The 20,376-nt window shown below is 40.2% G+C and overlaps 1 protein-coding gene across 2 annotated transcripts in view; it reads right to left on the reverse strand.

Moving 5' to 3' along the window:
* LOC125467305 (NAD(P) transhydrogenase, mitochondrial-like) overlaps nt 1-17,786 on the reverse strand; it is a 63,656-nt gene extending 45,870 nt beyond the window's left edge. Inside the window, exons 1-5 of one of the 2 annotated variants that reach the window (XM_048562974.2) lie at nt 17,399-17,786; nt 14,304-14,398; nt 13,319-13,512; nt 3,476-3,705; nt 1,170-1,387 (exon numbers count right to left, since the gene is read on the reverse strand). In XM_048562974.2, the coding sequence (XP_048418931.2) occupies nt 1,170-1,387; nt 3,476-3,705; nt 13,319-13,457 (587 nt within the window). In that variant the 5' untranslated portion in view covers nt 13,458-13,512; nt 14,304-14,398; nt 17,399-17,786. The remainder of the gene's footprint in view (nt 1-1,169; nt 1,388-3,475; nt 3,706-13,318; nt 13,513-14,303; nt 14,399-17,398) is intronic. The other variant, XM_048562973.2, reaches the window with a different exon arrangement.
* Nucleotides 17,787-20,376: the final 2,590 nt, after the last annotated feature.

The following is a 20,376-nucleotide window of genomic DNA, read 5'->3' on the forward strand; positions in this document are numbered from 1 at the left end:
CCATGGCATAGACACAGAGGTATCATGAATGATTCTCCTTCTCAACCCCTCACCGGTTCATCCTCAGGTTAAATCCATCACCAGTCATATCTCTCTCTCTCTCTGGATCCAGAGAGGTATGTTGACTTTACCTTTGTACTATCAAGGGCGGAGAACAAAAAGGTGGAAAACCCCACTGATCACCCTCCACAGGCAAAGAAAGTGCTTTTTGAAGTGTAGTCATGGTTGTAATTTAAGAAAGAATAGCTCATTTTACTCACAACAATCTCCCACAAACAAAGAGATACTGACCAGATTATCTGTTTTTGAGAGTTTGATTGCGAGAAATATTTTGCGCAGGACATTAATGCAATCCAATGTGTGCTTCAAACTAGGATCTTTTGCATCCACCCACATGGAGCTCAGTATTCTATCTACTTTATTCTTTGCATTTGTGAAACACTGATGACGTGGTAAAGTTCTGAGCCAAGTGTTATCGCTCCATATCTTGTCAGCCTTCCCTTAATTCATCACCATTTGCTGAGCACTGTCAGAGGACGTGGTAGAGGCTAGTACAATTACAACATTTAAAAGGCATCTGGATAGATATACAAATAGGAAGGGTATAGAGGGATAATGAGCCAAATGTTGGCAAATAGGGCTAGATTAATTCAGGATATCCGGTCGGCATGGGCAAGTTGGACGTAAGGGTATGTTTCCATGCTATGGCATATTTTCCAAATAACCACTGAAGTCTACATTGTCCACCTTGTTTCATTGAATTTCCTCCATTATAAGTCTGTCAATGGCAAGTTTCCTCTAGGTCCATCTGTAGCTCTCAGGCTGCCTCAACAGATGCAAGTACTTCCTTGCCCTTTGTTCCAATCAGCCTGGTGCTTCTGAATTCAGTTCACTCATGTAGATTGGAATCTGTGGGAGACCAAGCACTAGGACACTTGAGTTAATGGGATTACAGTATGACATTAAAAAAAAAGCAGGATTAGGCTATTTGGCCTCTTGATCCTGCTCTGCCATTCAACAGGATCATTGCTGTTCTGATTATGGCATCAACTTTACCACTCATACCCACAGACCTTCTAGTCAGTCAAAAATCTAGCTAACGAACAATGTAATCATTTCAAATAATGCATTCCAATCGCGTCGATTTTTTTTAAAAAGAATTGTTTTACCCTGCTATGTTAGCCATGGAACTAAGAGCATCATATCCCTGAGCTATAGTAACTCGAGGGACTTGGTCCATCGCTAGGACTGAGGTCTTGCGTTCAGCAAGCTTACTCATTAGGTCAGCATTTTGGGCTGGATAGATGAAACTGACAAGAGTAGTTCTCTCCTTTAGTAGGTCTGCTTCATGTGCTCCCAACGTATTATTGAAGCTTGGAGCCCTGACCTGCAAGAAAAGTTTGAAACAGAGGTAAGTAGCTCTAATGAACACTGCTGAAGTAAGAACTATTTCATCACATGGAAACACTATTAGGAACAACAACAACAACACATTTTAACTCAGAGGGCAAGTTTGAAAACTTTTAGAGGCGACCTTTGAATACATACTATTTAACGTAAAGGAACATCTACTGCATTTCACAAGGGAGTGTCTCAGCTATTGAGCAAATTTCAAGGGAGACCAAACAGCAACCATAGGAGAAATTTTGTTACAAACTGGGATGTGGATATACTGGGGTTCCATTCCAATGGTACTACAACATGGAGGTCTGGCTTGTAATCCAGAAGATTTTCGTTTAGAGTTCACTTTTTGAGATATCGGATGTCCCAAAGCAGTGTGCAGTCAATCAAATATTTTTGAAATGTAGGAACCATGACAGCTAATCCTACAAACAGCAAAGGGACAACAACTAGATCATTCACTTTTGACAATGTTATCTGAGGGGTGAATTTTGGCCAGAACCTCAGGAGTGGTCTCTACTCTTCTATCTAAATGCCACAGGAGTATATCTAGCTGAGAGGTGGACAGGGTCTCAGCTTAAATTACCCAAATAACAGCATCTCCCATAACAGATCACCCCCTCAGTGCCAAAATATCAGCATTGAGTTGGGTCTGGGATCAGCAGTCTGGTCACATAAGAGCTTTATTTTAAAGTTATTTTCCTAAGTATTCCATTAAAAAGTTAACATGCAACTAAGAAGTCTAACGGGGAATGAATGCACCCACCACGCCTCATTTTACAGCAGAAATTTCTTCTGATCTTTTTAAAAACTTAGTGCCTCCTTTTCTGCTGCATGACCTTCCAAACCAGCTACAAGAAACACCAGAAAGATAGTGACAGTGACAGGAATAGGCAGTTAATTTCATGTGGCGCCTGAACTATAAAACTACAGGTTCCTGAGAAAGGATTACAAATTAGGAAGGTAGATTTCCTAAGAAGCAGCAAAAAAAAAACTGTCAAGTCAGCGTTAAGAGGAGTGAATTTTTTCCTATGAAGTGCCTAAAGGATGGATTTTTTAAAAAATTTAAGAAATTTGATAATTTTGTCTTGTTTAGACATTTTAGAGCTATAAACATTTTAATAGTTTGCTTTAGGTTGATTAGGTTGACTGATCCCCATGCTTTACCAAGTTGATTACAATAATTAGATGGTGTACAGAGGTTCCATACAAACTACTCTGGATATTGGTCTTGACTTTCATACAAAGCTAATTAAATTTAATGGTTCAACAATTATTGAAAACAGTACAAAGTCTTTTCTGGAGTGGCAAATGCCTGCGTGACTCAATATACATTCAATTATTATTACAATCGAGGCATATTCTGCTAACAGCAACATAGTATCTTCATTTGTTACTTTTATTCTCAAGAATTAACCAAAAGGAGATCAATGAACTCTGTTCGCAAGTCATCCACGTCTGCTTTGAATCACAATGTCTCAAGTGCCTCAAAAGGCAAAATCCTCATCCATTTTTAATTTGTTTCACAATCTTATCCTTCCATATCTCTCCAGAATTTTTGATGCCCTTCAGAACCTTCACTCCAAACTCTATTCCTCTGATACTTGTAGGCTTCCTTTTGTTGAATTTATTCAGTTTTGAGGCACTACTAGCTTGAACATCATAACAGTAGTGGATTCCACAAATAGCACCATTACCACATTACACTCAGCTGGCGGTGGGTCTATTTCCATTAGGTGATTTGTGTGACATCACCTTCTCAGTCTTACTGTATGCATAATTACCTTGGAGCACAGATGACATATTAATCCAGTTGGCTGGAAGGCTGGTTTGCAATGCAGAGTGGCACAGACAGCATGGGTTCAATTCCCACAATGGCTGTTACCATGTAGGACACTCCTTCCCTATGTACATCCCCTTGCCTGAGGTGTGGTGACTGTGAGGAGGTTAAACCACCACCAGTCATTCTGCTCTAATGACAGAGCAGCACTGCTGTCTGGTAGGATTATGGTGACTTTTCCTTTAATTGCTTCCAGAAAATACCTTGTCATTCATTCCAAAGTAAAATGCATACCTTTAAAACAATGTCCGATCCAAAAACATCTTTTGTCTCATTAATAGTGGCTCCAGCCTCTCGATAATGATCGTCGGAGAACTTGGCACCTTCACCAGCCGTAGACTCCACTTTGACAGTAAATCCCTGCTTAACAAGAGCTTGAACACCTGCAGGAGACACGGCCACTCTCTTCTCATTCTTATAGATTTCTTTAGGAATCCCAACCACCAAATCTTTGTAACGGACACCTACAGAAGTCAAAGAAACAATTTCAGTTTTTAAAAACTTACAGCAATTTCAAAGGCATGATGCAAAGGATCAGCCTATGCAAGAGAGTGTCCACAATGAACTAAAAAGTTTCTCTCTACTGCAGATCTTAATCAAAACCTACAATCAGTTTTCTGGAATATTTTCATCAGTAGCTTTCCATCACATTTAATGACATACGATAATGTATTATTACAATATAATTAACAGGATGTCTTAGCCGCTGTTTGTTCAAACAGTGGCATTATATATCCTTACAAAAGTTTTTAAATCTTTAGATTTAACACTATATATTCTACACAATCAGAATATTCTGGAAACAAGCGACAATTCCGCTGTAGTATCTGTGGTGTGACGAAAACAGGGTTAATGTTTCAAGTCAATGCCATTACATCAGACTGTAAAAGATGTAGTAGATGCAAAGCTAGACAAGGAGCAGTCTGTAACTGGATTCAGTACAAGATAAGAAGACAGAAAAATAAGAAAGAGTCAGAGATATACAGCATGGAAACAGGCCCTTCGCTCAAACTTGTCCATGCTGGCCAGATTTTCTAAATAAATCTAGTCCTATTTGCCAGCATTTGGCCCATATTCCTCTATCTTTCCTACTTATATACCCATCCAGATACCTTTTAAATGCTGTGATCATACCAGCCTCCACTGCTTCCTCTGGGAGCTCATTCCATATATGCACCACCTTCTGTGTGAAAAGCTTGCCCCTTAGATCCCTTTTAAATCTTTCTCCTCTCACCTTAAACCTATGCCCTCTAGTTTCTGACTCCCACACCCTGGGGAAAGATTTGTCTATTTACCTTATCCATGCCCCTCACGATTATATAAACTTACGTCACTATGTGACCACTATGAACTGCAGGCAATTAGGTGAGAAAGCTGGTTTGATGTTCAATAACAGGGTCAGAATCCATCTCAAGTGTAGAAGACATCAGATATTCATTCAATCTCCAATGATACAGCAACAGCATCTTCCTTGTTAACATGTTTAAAGTCAAGATAGGAACTGAGTGAACAGAATTCTTCAAAGGTCACAGAATGAATGGGACGAGTAGAGATATTAGCATGGCTGATGTCACACTGGTTGCTCTCAAAAAATAAATAAAACAGATATTTAGAGGCAAGAGTGAGGAGCATAGTGGTACTTTCTATAAGCAGAAGAAAAAGGGTCCAGAGTACACAGAGAAGCTATCTAGCCAGAGGCTGAACAACTCAGCAGTACGTATAGCATGACATTACTGAGGGGAGAGCTTATGGGTGAGCCTGCTTATTTGGGGTCAGAAAAGGGTCAGGAGAGGATGCAGCAAATATGATAAGGAGTGAGTCTGGATACAGCAAACAGGCCCAGGCAAAAACAAAGGGAACTAGGGATGTCATGTTGTCTCCCAGGCAAACTGCTGTTGAAACATTTGTGCCACACAATGCCAGGCAATAACCATTGCGAATAAGAGACAATCTAACTGCTGCCCTTTGACATTCAATGGCGTTACCATCACAGAATCCCCCATTATCAATTTCCTGGGGGTTACCATTGACAATAAACTCAACCAGACTTGCCGCATAAACACAGGGGCTACAAGAGCAGGTCAGAGACTTAGGTATGCCACAGGAAGTAATTTACCTGCTGACTCCCCAGATCCTGTCTGTCATCTCCAAGGCAGAAGTCAGGAGTGTGATGGCATATTCCCCATTTGCCTGGACGAATGGAGCTCTGACACTCGAGGAGCTTGACACCATCCAGGACAACAGTAGGCTGTTTGACTCGCACCACATCCACAAGTATCCATTCCCTTCACCACCAATGCTTAGTACACACTGTTGCTACTGTTCACAAGATGCACTACAGAAATCCAATTTGCTTGGACAGCATGTTCTAAAACCATGACCACTTCCATCTAAATAGACAAGAGCAGCAGATACATGGGAACACCGCCTGCAAGTTCCCTTCCAAACCAGTCACCATCTTGACCTGGAAATATATTGCTTTTCCTTCATTGTCTCAGAGATGAAATCCTGGATTGCCCTCCCTAAGGGCATTGTGGGACAACCTACAATATGTCAACTGCAGCAGTTCAAGAAGGTAACTTAGCACCACTTTCTCAAGGGCAACTAAGGGATGGGCAATAAATGCTGGTCAGGCAGTGATGCCCATGTCCTACAATCAGATAAATAAAAGCTACAAAGGGTTATTAATGCAACATTAGCTACAATCCAATATGGGAAAATTAGACAAATGGCCTGTAGTAAATTTGGTAAAGCAACTTCTTTCAAATGTACCCTCAATTCAGACTGAGTACACATACCCGAGTTAACAGACTACAACAACACTCTAACCCAACATAATGTTTTCGATAATGACAAATGTCAGTGACACATTTAAGCAGTCTTGAATCATCAGCACATACCCATGATTTTGTATTTGAGTTAGTCATTTGCTTGTGGTTTCTTTCAGTATTTTAAAGCTGTAGTATCTCACAAGGCCCATTATTTTCTTCTGCAGTTTATTCAGAAAAGGCTAAAAAAAATGAACATTCTGTCTATGCCCATCTTCTGATGGAGTATAGAGGCACTGCATCTTTCCACTGGGAGTCAGGATTTGTGTGCAGCTTTAAAAGAAGGAGCCTCCTCCACCTGAATTTTTATATGATTCACCAGTTCACAAGCTGCCCATTCTTGGTCACATTCACGTCAAGCCAACTCCAGCTTGGTAAATCCAGCATCTGCTCCATCCAGAGGAGCTCAATCTCTCTTCAACAAGTCCTAAAGCAGTTTCGGGCTACCCATTAGCACACACAAAAATATCAAATGCTCATTTTAAAACAACTATCCCAGAGACCAGAATGGTATATGACATTTTTGCAGACGTCTTTGTGAGGCAGAACACTGTCGTGGAAAACTGACCATTTCTGTTGGTGTTTTCTTCCCAGAAACTGAGCACAATGTTGACAAATATCCACTCTGAAGAACGCTATAATCTCAAAATAATATTGCCAACTATTAAATCTACACCTACTTAGTATCAGTCTTATGATACTTAATACTTTGCTTTTACTGTGGCAATGCTAATATTTCAATTTTGGTTATTCCAGTATCCTTCTAGTAATGATTTTATTTTGGTTAGTTGTCCTGCATTAGCTGCCTCCGAACATGCACAACACCTTTCTTGGTGCTTGATGATTGGTGCTGATTATTTTGAATGATCGAGACAGCAATTGGCACTGGTAGGTTACATGATCAAACCAATTAGTTTCAAATCCTTGGAAGATCATGTGAAATCAGATAAATGTCCCAGATGGACTATTACAGGCAGCAATGGCCACCGTGGATTACTGGTCAGTGCCACAGAGGAGACCGCTCAAGAATACGTTGGCCAGAACTCTGATTAATCTCTGATGTCGGGGAACAGATTCCGTGGGGTTAAAGATAATAAAATGTGAGGCTGGATGAACACAGCAGGCCAAGCAGCATCTCAGGAGCACAAAAGCTGACGTTTCGGGCCTAGACCCTTCATCAGAGAGGGGGATGGGGAGAGGGAACTGGAATAAATAGGGAGAGAGGGGGAGGCGGACCGAAGATGGAGAGTAGAGATTCCCTGAGGTTGGTCCGGAGGGAGGAGGGTAACTTCTCTGATACTATTTTAACCTCACAGCGAAGCCTCTTCCAGGGATGCCTAACCTGAAGAAGTTACCCTCCTCCCTCCGGACCAACCTCAGGGAATCTCTACTCTCCATCTTCGGTCCGCCTCCCCCTCTCTCCCTATTTATTCCAGTTCCCTCTCCCCATCCCCCTCTCTGATGAAGGGTCTAGGCCCGAAACGTCAGCTTTTGTGCTCCTGAGATGCTGCTTGGCCTGCTGTGTTCATCCAGCCTCACATTTTATTATCTTGGAATTCTCCAGCATCTGCAGTTCCCATTATCTCCGTGGGGTTAAATTTGATTGGCTTTAACTCAAAGAGGAGGTCCCTTCAGATGCACGGAGCCCACTACAGGACAAAAGTAGTAAACCAGAATCAATTATTCCAGATTTAGCAAGGCAACAAGACATGGAAGACAATTGGTTTACAGGTGCGATAGAAACAAATTTAGGACAGGGTCAGAACATACAGTATTTCTTAACTCAGGTGGTGAGATGTGATCAGATGCTGGGTGTTTTCAGGACAATAAGTTCAAACTACAGGAATGGATTTGGTTCAGAAGTGCATTATTCTAACAGGAAAATGAAGAACAATATCCCTGAAAGACAAGATCAAAATGGGCTCCTTTATCTTAAATTCAATTGGACTGTTTTCTGTAAGGTTTTTGAACTTGTTACTGGAAGGATCATCAGTTACTTGGTAACTTCTTGAAGTAGGCCCAGTTAAGACTGCACAGATGTCACACTGCACACCCTACCTTCATAGAACAACATGCACATATAGAAATGTATTGCACCATCAGGTCACTCCAATCATTTTAATGAAGCACAGAAAATGATCAATTGCAATGCTAATTTATTCTTACTCAACAGGCATGCTTGCTGTAGCATAAATAAACAAGGTCACCCAGGGGTTTGTGGAGCTATAAATAGCCAAGGTATCAGATAACGTTACCAACAGAGCAAAAGATTAAATAAGTTAAATGGTCTCAGTGTTTCATTATTTTTCCCACAGAACTGTTGTATTGATGTAATGAGATTAACAGTCAATTACACTGTCCTGCAGTGCATCTCACTGTGCAGTTAGAGTTACCCTCATCTGGCTCCTCTCTTACTTATTCAAACCTAATCTGAGCACCTTCAGAAATGTTTCTTTCTGCTCCCACATGATTGATTCTGAAACACCCAGGGTTCTATCACTGGCCTCCCTCCTCTTACTTGCTGTCTTGCAGTAGCATTAACTACAGATGGTGGGTCAATGCTCATGTATTCATTGGTGAATCTCAACTTGATCTCTTCACCATCTTCACCCAATCCAAGTTGCCAGGCTTATCATTTGCTATCCACTCTTGCAAAAGCCTTCAGGTGGGATTAATAGGATGATCAAAGTGATTATCTCAGGGATGCCACCACAATCTCTGTGACTTAGCCATGGTCTCCACATCCCGCCCAATCACTCTCTCAGGCTCAGGCTCTTTGCAAACTTGGCATTCTGCTCAACCTTGAATTCAGCATTTGGTGCCATTATATTCTCCATCACAAAATCTGGGTCACTACTGAGAGCTTCATTATTATAAAAACCGAAAGAACTGCGGATGCTGTAAATCAGGAGCAAAAACAAAAGAACCATTCTGAAGAAGGTTCACCGGACCCAAAACATTAACTCTGATTTTTTCCTTCACAGATGCTGCCAGACCTGCTGAGTTTTTGCAGCAACTTTGCTTTTGTAGCTTCATTAACATGTCTGCCACATCCAGATTCAACCATTCAAATAATCTTATGGCACGCCTTCTATCCTCTACCCTTTGTAATTGTTGGCTCCTGCAAAATTAAGCTGTCCAAGATATATTAAGCTAATCTTCCAATCTGAAGACGTCACATCAAACTCAAAATGTTAACTTTGTTTCTCTCTTTGCAGATGCTGTTAAACCTGCTGAGTTTCTGCAGCATTTTATGTTTGTTTCAGATTTCTCGTGTCTGTGGTATTTTGCACTTTTTCCTTGACTAAGTTTTGGCTTACACCTCCGAATGGTTTCTTTAACTTGCTATTCACTGAGGAATTTCTCAGATGCTCAAGACCAAGGAACGTTGAAATGCTTTTCCACAGTAACAGAACCACAGAAATGCAAGCTTCTGTTTCAGCTAAGAATCTGTTAAGGTTTAAGATCACACAGGTTGGGTCGGTTAAGGAAGGTTCCTTTATGCTTGTTTCCTCCTGGTGTTAATCCATAAATTACCAGGTTTATCATCTTTCTCAGGGTGTCAGGGTCACTGGCAAGGCACAGCCGAGCCATACTTAGCAATGATTTTTTCTTGAACATAACATGTGGGGTCATGTCAAAATGTATTGATATGGAACTTTAGTATACACTGGATTCATTAATGCCCTGTAGGCAGGAAAAGCAATGGTTAAAGGCAAAGACAGTGTATGTTAAATGACAGTCCAAAAACCTAATGGTCACTTTTACCAGAAGATTTTTATACTTTTAGACTTTTAAAGTACGAATTCAAATTCTCAAACTGCGCTGGTGAAATTTGATCATTGGTTCATCATATTATTACTGTAAAATTAATCCAAGAGGTCTTGATTAATGCAATCACTATACCACCATAGTACTGATATTTTAGGGGTTACTGTGATGGAGTTTGCACTCAAATTTCTAGGCCTGTACTGTTACCACAGCACCAACATATTCCAAGTTGTAAAAGACAATAAATGGGTAGAGGAGTAGATTGATACTTTTATGTTATTGGACTTCTAACTAGATACTGATGAGTTCAAATTCCACTCTAACTGACATTTGATTGCACCAAATCAAAACTTACAATGCTTGCCAAATTACGTCTTTGGGCTAAATGGAGGAGAATCAAACTCCATGACAGAAGGTCAGAAAGACTGGAAACCCAGTCTGCTTGCATGCAGTGAAGCTTCACTTCAACTAATTCTGGAGTGGTACCGATCGTCACTGTTTCACTGCCAGCTACAAAAACCAAACAAATTCTGGATGACCACAATAGGAATGACAGGTTACAGATAATTGTTAATAATTAATAAATTTAAATAAATTAAAACAAATTTAATCATTTGAACGCAAGTCAGCATCACATTCCAAACCATCTCCTTGTTTGCCCAAATGTTGATTTAGCTGTTCCATATCCCGCTTTCATTAAAGTTTTTCTTTTTATGATGCAGGGTTGTAATTCTAAATGGTCAATACTTCTGAGAAAACCAAACTTTAATTCTGTTGTGCTCTTTACACTGCCTCGGTTCACTCTCTTTTGTGCATTCGATGATTTTCCACCCAAAGTAAATATCTAACAATTGCAAGCTGGCAACAGCAGAAGAACCACAGAGTTCTACAGCATGCAAATAGACCCTCCGGTCCAATTCATCCATGCCAACTAGATATCTTAAAGTGATCTAGTTCTGTTTGCCAGCATTTAGCCCATAATCCCTCTACACCTTTTCTATTCATATACCTATCCAGATGCCTTTTAAATGTTGTAATTGTACCCACCTCCATCACTTCCTCTGGCGGCTCATTCCATTCATTCACCACCCTCTGTGTGAAAAAGTTACCACTAAGGTCCTTTTTAAATCTTTTTCCTCTTACCTTAAACCTATGCCCTCTTGTTTAGACTTCGCTACTACCCTGGTGAAAAGACTTTGGCTATTCATCCTATCCATGCCCCTTATGATTTTGTAAACTCCCTCGGCCTCCAATGCTCCAGGGAAAAAAGCCCGAGGCTATTCAGCCTCTCATTATAGCTCAAATTGTCTGATCCTCGCAACATCAATGTAAATTTTCTCCGCACGCTTTCAGGTTTCACAGTATCTTTCCCATAGCAGGGAGACTAGAACTGAACACAGTATTTCAGAAGTTGCCTAACAATGTGGCTCTACAGCTGCAACATGGCACCCCCAACCCCACCCCCAGCTCCTAGAATCAACATACTGACCAATAAAGGCAAGTGTACCAAATACCTTCTTCATAACCCTGTCTCCCTGCGAATCCACTTTCAACGAACTATGAACCTGCACCCCAAGGTCTCTGTTTGGCAACACTCCGAAGGACCTTACTATTAAGTGTATAAGTCAAGCAAAACCTCCTCAACTTTATTTCCATGTTCTTTTTTTTAAAAAGTTAATTTACAAGACATGCGCATCACTGGCTGGGTGAGTATTTATTGCCCATTTCTAACAGTCCTCAAGAAAGTGGGGGTGAGTTACCTTCTTGAGCCAATACTGTCCATGTGTTGTAGGTAGACCTGCAATGCCATTAGGGAGGCAATTCCAGAATTTTGTCCAAGCGATACTGAAGGAACAACAACACATTTCCAAGTCAGGACAATGAGTGGCTTGGAGGGGAACCCGTAGGTGGTGGCATTCACATGTATCTGCTGCCTTCGTCCTTCTGGATCAGAGTTGTCATGGGTTTGAATGCATAAATAACAGGTAAAGGAATGAACTTATTTTCTCAAGTCATATTTTACTTTCTGGTATTAATACTCGGTTTGCTTTAAGATTAGTATTTGGGACAGACAGTACTTCTCAATTAGCTTTTGGTCACACTAAAGTTTAAAACTTACTGAATGCCTGGAGCTTCCCTGAAGAATTTGCTTGCAAAAATTAACTGGACAATAAAGCACACCATTTTTTAAACTCTGATTTTTTTTATTTTAAAAAGAAACTGATGTTCAAAGAGCGCAAATGTTTTATTTCATAGTTGCAAGTTAATGACTACGTTGGGATTTGTGTCACAGTGCAGTGAGACACTATTCTGTGAACTGAAACTTAGTATCCACTTAAGTATCATTCAGAATACAGACAGGGATGGATGGATTGATTATGAGTTTTCATGTCAGGGCATGGAATTCTTCAAGACGCTGGCAATTCTTAATAGTTTTAAAAAAGAAACACTATTTCAAAATAAACAGAAGAAGAAAGGGCAATGGGAAGAAAGGTGACTGGTCACATGTCCCAAATACAAACTCTGTGAGCAACTGTATCGCTGAGTCTTAATTTTGCTTCCAGCAACATGTTGCTTCAAACAGAGTAAGACAAATGCTTGCATACTGTAAAGTTCCATGGTTCTATTTGCCTTTCAAATAGAATTAATAGGGAAAAATCAGCAAACTCTGTTTAACAGATTTGAGCGAATGTGCTGAAATTGCACTACCTGGAACAAAGACATAAACAAGTTCAATGTAATGTTCATATAGAGCTCTCAACTGTCTCTTCTTTGCTGCACATATGTTGGTTTCACATATCACTACTTTATTGGCAGGGACGAAGTTTCACGTTCTAGTAAACAGTTGCTGGGAACGATGCCCAACATGGGCCTAGGAAAGGTTATCCAGTTAGTCAAACCTGTAGTAAAGTGAATTACTTTCCTCGTATAACCAAAACAAAAATCATAACATGCACAAAAACACGACAATTGGATTTAAAGAATGCAACTGTTCTTTGACACAACGTAAGTTGGACAAGAACTTTAAAGGTGGCTAAATTACATTCACCTTCATTTGACATCTACAAGATTGCTTTCTATGTTACTACAACATAGAATCAATGTGGAAACTACATGTTGAGAAATAAAAAATACAAAATAAATATATTCTAATCATGTCTTTACATTAAACTAAAAAAACACAAGCTGATTCTGCAGTTCAGTCACTGATGCAAAAGGCACACATAACCTCAGTGCTCCTCATGCGTCAGCCTATCCAAATTAATTGTTCGGTGCATGCAAAGTTCAGTGTTAGTCATAAGTTTGGGCAAATAGAATGGTGTGGAATGTGTTATACACCATGAATAAGGAGAGTTAACATAATGCCATTGGATGGTTAAAGATAGCAAAACTGTTCTTATAAGCATTATGCTCCTCTTGTTTAACTGAACTGAGCTACAGTAACAAACTACATGTAAAATGATTTTAAAGAAGTTACCTTTAATTGCTTGTTGGTTCCACAAAACCCAATAAGTTTTAAAATAACGTTTGCAGGGTGTTTGTTTAACCGTAAGAGCTGGTACACTTTGGAACAGTGGTAAAGTGCAGTACGTCACACCACGGAATAAACTGGCCATGATGAACAGAGGGCTTAGGATTGTTGTTCTACTTTTATGTCAATATTGAGCCACTCTAGATAAAAACATAAAAAGAAAACTTAGGATGTGGATAACAGGAAAGTTAGCATTCCTATAAAGTGCGCTACAGGCCATTAAATGGACATTGACCCGATATCATCACAAGGTTACCAAAGGTATAGTGTCTCAAAATCTGCAATTTCAGGACCAAGGCTTGCCCAAATTTCAGGTCCCGTTAGCTTCCAAAGAAAACAAAATGGAACGTTAACTGAAATAATTAAACGAAGTTGGTAAGTTACATCTTGGGAAAAGAACATGACAGTGAAGTTACAATGTTTGAAAAAAAACAATAACATGCTCAGATTGAAGTCGTCAGAAAGGTCAGGCAAAACAAGGCCAAGCTCGTTTGGGTCAGTTCATGGGTTCCTGGAGCACAGGACAAGTCCATGAGGCAAATAACTCGCCCAACATGCCAATGCTTTAATCCAGCACCAAGTGAAGTGTAGCAGTGAATTATTTTATTCATTTAATAATAAGTAAAATTGATGCATGACAGCTTATAGGAATGCCCTATATTTGGACAATTTCAATTTTCATACAGCTGGATTTGAAAAACAGCAGTTACAGGTGAAGCTGTTATATCATAGATTGTTGAAGCACTGACTGGTGTAAACAGGTATTTCATTTAACTAATTTAAAAAAGTCAGTATTCATTAACTGAAAGGGTATAGCGCTAAGTTCTAACAGCACAGGGTGCATTCCATCAATGTCAGAAGATTAAAGGTTGTAATCCTGCTGTAATTAAAAACTGGTAAAATTTGCCAAACCCAATTCATGGCTCCATACCTTGCATCTTTCAAACAGAACTTCTCTTGGGAATGCGGGATCAACGAATTCCCCATTTCTTATGCCCATAAATCACTAATTGATTGAAATGTTCACTAAAGGGATCCAGATAAATTAGTAAATTTGGACATGGAAAAGAAAAGAAATGATCATATTAGATGTGAGGATAATTGTGTATTGAACAAGCAATAAAATACCTTCTGACACTAAAGCACATGGAAGGGGGAACTCAAAAGTAGGGAAAAAGTGAATGAGAGATAATGGGAACTGCAAATGCTGGAGAATCTAAGATAACAAAGTGTAGAGCTGGATGAACACAGCAGACCAGCAGCATCTTAGGGGCACAAAAGCTGACGTTTCGGGCCTAGACCCTTCAATGTTTTCTGATGAAGGATCTAGGCCCAAAATGTCAGATTTTGTGCTCCTAAGACACTGCTTGGCCTGCTGTGTACATCCAGCTCTACACTTTTTAAAAAAAATTAGACAAAGTGAATGATTTGTTTACAAAAAAATACATGTGGCACGTTGATCTGATTCTGGTGGAGCATGTTAATTAACATTGTATTATCGGGAAACAATTACATTTCCAAGACCAATTGGTTTTGCTTATCTATTAATCTCACCACCTTTCAGCACCCTTTATAATCATTACAAAACCAAAAATACGGTCACGTTTGTTACAACAAAGCTGGTTTAACCAACTTTCTCTGCTTGTCCTTGGATCCTTGCTGATACTTCAATTCTCTTGGTTTGAAGTTTATTTCATTACATTCCATTTTTTAGTTGTTCAATATCTTCCTTCATACATACAGCTTTAAGTTCCTATCAAACTCTTCTGTGCTCGACTATTTCACCCTAAACAATGCACTACAATTAACTCCATCCCCTGTCGGATCTATAAAATAATATTTATTTAAAATGCACTATGGTTTGGATATAATCAAGCTCTGCAAGTCTTTGAGTTAATTATGTAAGCAACAACAATTGACGTTGCACTACATTATTTATTCTGGGTCTTGCAGCTCTACAGGCAACTTCAGTCATAGATCACGAAAATGAAAAAAACTGTGGCCTTCATCAGTACATCAACAGTATTTTTATTTCTAAACTCCTGCTGTTTGAAAATATTGTTAACATCAAAGCTTTGTAAATTGAACTGATCCAGCAAATTGAACTATAAATAATTATACGTTTGATGCATTGGCATGCATTATTCCCTAATTCCAATGAAAATTCTGACGAGCACAGCAAAACAATAACACACAAAACCTGAATATGAAATTGAAGTGTGATGGTGGGAGAGAACAACTGATTACATTTGTTACAAATGTTGAGACATTGTTCTCACTTCTAGTATCCTGGTATGGTTTCAAATTTAAAAAGTTTGAAAAATGAACTCCTATTGACAACTATAAAAAATTACATGGAACTTTTGCCAGTCTGCTCTTTGAGTAGTTCTTAAAAACCCATGAATGTGACTGATTTCAAAGTTCGAGAGAATGTCTTCAAGATTAGAAATCATTGTTAAGTATTTTGCAGCAAGGGTGGGTGAAGGGGTTAGACCAAACACCAGTTTACTAGTGTCCAACAGTGACATATTTCACTAGAAATATGTCGGTAGTTATTCAGGTGATGCAAACATATTCTACAACTTCAGAACCTCCAAAACCTGCAGGAGTGACTGCCTGCTTTCCCAGAAAGAATAAGATACATCCAGGAATAGAACTGCAATGCAGTGAATGAATCCCATGTGGAAATTTCTTCAAACAAGTTTGATTGTTATGACATGTTATGCTAACTGTAAGAATTACAATACCACTGAAAGAATCAATCACAAATTCTTACAGTCATATAGCACTGGTTTCAAGCGAGAAATTTTTTAGTTACAAATGCAGAAATGTCTCAGCATACACTAGTTGCGTGGACATTTGAAACTTTAGAGATGAAACTAAAGAGTTTAAATTGCTGACAGGAGTTATTATATTTGCACAATTTGAACCGCAAGTTTACTACAATTTACTGTCTTGAAAGCTTTATCACAATACAGTTACACCCGGATCTATTAGTCTGACGTGGGGGACACCTGATTCAGGTATGCTCTATCCACAGTCCACGTGATTATTTTACTGTGAACTTCTACACCATACATCTCCACCACTGGATCACATTCTTTTAAAAATAAATGATTCTTCTTTGATCTCTCATCAAAATAAAAATTTAAAAGAATAGTGGAAAACAATGCTATTCAGACTTTAGTTCCAATCCTACTTTTTATGAAATGTCAATCTATTTCCCTTTAATGGGGCAAGATTTCAAACTGAAAACCTTTTTTCCCCCCAGGCAAAACAAAAATGTCTTACATAAATAAATTCCAGACTAGATTTTCAACCTGTGCTGGATATACGGATGAAAATCTAACCAGATGACGTTCAAGTGCATGAATACAGCAGCTATATAGCTTGAGAAGTGATGATTATATAATTCAGGCGTTGCTAGGGAGTTTGAGTTACTCTCAACTCAGTTGACTAAAAGTGGGGACACAATGCACACAGTTCTGGTCAAACGAGCGACTAATCGCAATGGACGACAATGACACTAAAGGACAAGGAAGGGCAAAGAGAGACTCTTAAAAAAAACAGTAACGGTTCATTCTAATTCCACGTGTCCAATTTTTTTTAAAACAACCGAAAGAGGACTGCAAATCCTTACTGACCAGGCGCTGTCGAGCTATGCAGTGAGCGAGAGAAATTTATAAAAATGCAGAATGACAGAGGGGGCCTCGCACCGAAACAAAAACAAAGTAAGCCCAGAGCAGAGGAACGGAGTGACTGCGAGCATCCCAATCCGAGAGCCTTACGAAAAGGGGTAGTTAGAAGCACTTGCGGCCCACAGTTCGCCAGAACATATGAAGTGATTTTAGATGGAAAACCACTCGATAACCTTCAGGTACCCCTCAGCTCTTGGACTGATCCCGCCATTGGTAGCAGCTAAGGCCGGTCTTTTTCTCTCGCTGTCTCTCTCTCACACACACACACAGCATCATCAATCCACCCGAGTCTGCATTCTTTAATATTATAAATAAATACACCCCTTACCTGAAGCTGAGCCAAGCCGGGCAACGGATCTGCAATTCCCCGAGCCCGGCAACCGGGACAGAAAGGGAGGGATTACTCTCTCCCTGTGACCTTCATTCACGTCAGACGCTGTTCACCGCTCTTTTTTTTCCTTTAAATAAACCCTCATGTGATAACTGCTGCAGGAAGAAGGTTTGACTGGGTGGCGGAAACCGGTACTGAGGTCAAAGGGGGAAGAGATTTCGGAAGCAGGAGTTCACTAGCAGCCCCCTCACTCTGATTAATCCCCTCAAGGACAGTCAGTCTCCCATAAACACTGCACTGTGGACTGGGTCCTATCCTAATTTCCAGCTTCCCCCATTCTCTCTGGCTGCTCTTTCACTTCATTGTTCCTGCTTCTCAGTGTCAAAAATGGCATGACGGGAGAATGCACTGAATGACTCTTCTTCAGGGAAAAGTCGAAACAGTAAGGCATTAGTCAGGAGGTCAGCCAGTACTCGTGCAGAGAGAAACCAAAACAAAGCTGCTGGAAAAGATCAGCAGGTCTGGCCGCATCTGTGAAGGGGGAAAAAAAGCAAAGTTAATTTTTCGGCTCCGGTGACCCTTTCTGAGAACTGAACAGAAAGAAACATTGTTGATTTGTTCTGACCCTCAGGTTTAGAAGCTTATGGGGGTAGGGTTCCAGGCTTGTTTTGTGCGCAGTGTTACTGGCAGGTCCGTCTTACTGGATGAGGAGGTTGCCCACGACAGAACCATGGAATTGTAAAAGTGCAGAAGTTTAATAATTCCGTGAAGGCCAGTATCCCGTCACTAAGTTAATCTTTATTTACAAATGCACAGTACATGAAACTGATCCAGCGAGCACTAAACCGTCTGCAAGCGACTCCTGGTGTCTTAATGGGAATGGCCCTGCATGGGTAAAAGTCAGGTCCCTTGATGTACAAAGTTCAGGTAGGAGAGGCAGTCCTGGACAAGCATGTGGACCACATGAAAGCTGCAACCTTGCAAATGGCATAAGAGCAAAACATAACCAAACCCCCAGAACATTCAGCAAGAAACCATATGGTTTCTTTCCCTCCACCAAATGTAAGGATAGCTCCAAACCATCCGTCATCCAATGGCCTGGCAGAAAGAGCAGTCCAAATTTGAAGGCGAGCTTAAAGAAACAGCTTATAACTTCACCGATTCCAGACGTGAGGGGAGAGTGACAGCCCTTGATATCAAGGCTGCATTTGACCGAGGGTGGCCTCAGGGATCCCTAGCAAAAGTGGAATCAATGGGTATCGGGGGGCAAACGCTCCACTGGTTGGAGTCGTACCTGACAGGAAGAGGTTGTTGGAGGTCAATCATTTCAGCTCCATGACATCCCTTCGGGAGTTCCTCAGGGTAGTGTTGTAGGCTCAACCATCTTCAGCTGCTTCATCAATGACCTTCCTTCCATCATAAGGTCAGAAGTGGGGATTTTCACTGATAATTGCAAAATGTTCAGCACCATTCGCGACTTGTTAGATACTGAGGCAGCCCATGTTCAAATGCAACAAGATCTGGACAATATCAGACTTGGGCCAATAAGTGGCAAATAACATTCATGCCACACAAATGCCAGGCTATGACCATCACAAATAAGAGACAATCCAACCACCGCCCCTTGAAATTCAATGGTGTTACTATCACTGAATTTGTGACTATCAATATCCTGAGAGTTATCATTGACCAGAAACTCAATTCGACATAAACACAGTGACTGTGAGAGCTGGTCAGAAGCTAGGAATACTGCAACAAGTAACTCACCTCCTGACTCCTCAAAGCCTGTCCACCATCTACAAGGCACAAATCTGGAGTGTGATGGAATACTCCCCCCTTCAACTTCAAACTATGAAATCTCATTGACACTTAACAAAAATTCTTACAGAGTGTGACTGGGTGGACGCGGACAACTTGTTTTCCATGGCTGGTGAGCTTACACTGGGGAACAAACGCAAGATGAGAGATTGGCAATTTAAGATGGAGGAGGAATTTGTTCACTGGAAGCAGGGTGAACTTTTGAAATTTTCCATACCAGTGAAAAGCTCAATCCTTGATCACATTGAAGACAAATACCAATATGTTTGAGAAGACAAATGACATCAAGGGATAGGGAGTCAGCACGAAAATACATCATTGAGGTAGAAGATCAGCCATGATCTTATTGAAGGCTGGGGCAGTCTTGATTGGCTGAATAGCCTACTCCAGTTCCTATGTTCCCAGGTACTGTTCCCCATCATAATTCACCACAAGGTAATTGAAACTCAGCCTGATAGAGGCAATTCTAATTGCATCATTTTGTGGTCGTTCTGATTTAGATTGCTTAAAACGCAAATCAATTTTTCAGTTAACTACCAGCTAGTAATTTGTATTGAGATATTTGTTGGTGGTTTCACCTTTACACAGCTGTTTTGATTTAGTTATCAGTTATAGAATCATAATTTGAGGGGCCCTTATGGTGCAGTGATACTGTCCCCAGCCCTGGACTGAGACGCCGAGTTTCAAGGCCCACCTGCTCCAAAGATATGTCTGAACAGGTCGTTTAGGAAAAGTCGGTTAATTTTTTTAAAAATTAGAATCATAATTTGCTACAGTGCAGTTACAGTCTACCTGGTGCTTACCTCACAAACAATCTCAGCCTCTGTAATTTTTAATTGTTTGCCTTCTTTTAAAAATAATCAGTGATGATTACAAATGCTGATGATTCCACAATGCATCTAGTCTTTTGGGCAAATAACATGTCATCAGCCTTTTTTTTTATGACTATCATTGATGTATGCACCTTTTGCTACCAGCTTATTGAGAAAAGATCTATCACATCCACCTCCCAGCATTTCAGGTGGAAAATGTTGGCAATAAATGGAAAAAAAATGTTCTGTTATGTCTCTTTCTGGAAAGGAACTGTTGATGCAAAAGTGCAGGAGTTAGCAGAGGGAACAATGCCTTAGGCACATGTCGGTGTCTTGAGGGCAGAA

The sequence above is a fragment of the Stegostoma tigrinum genome, chromosome 33 (assembly GCF_030684315.1).
Source record: "Stegostoma tigrinum isolate sSteTig4 chromosome 33, sSteTig4.hap1, whole genome shotgun sequence".
NCBI lineage: Eukaryota > Metazoa > Chordata > Chondrichthyes > Orectolobiformes > Stegostomatidae > Stegostoma > Stegostoma tigrinum.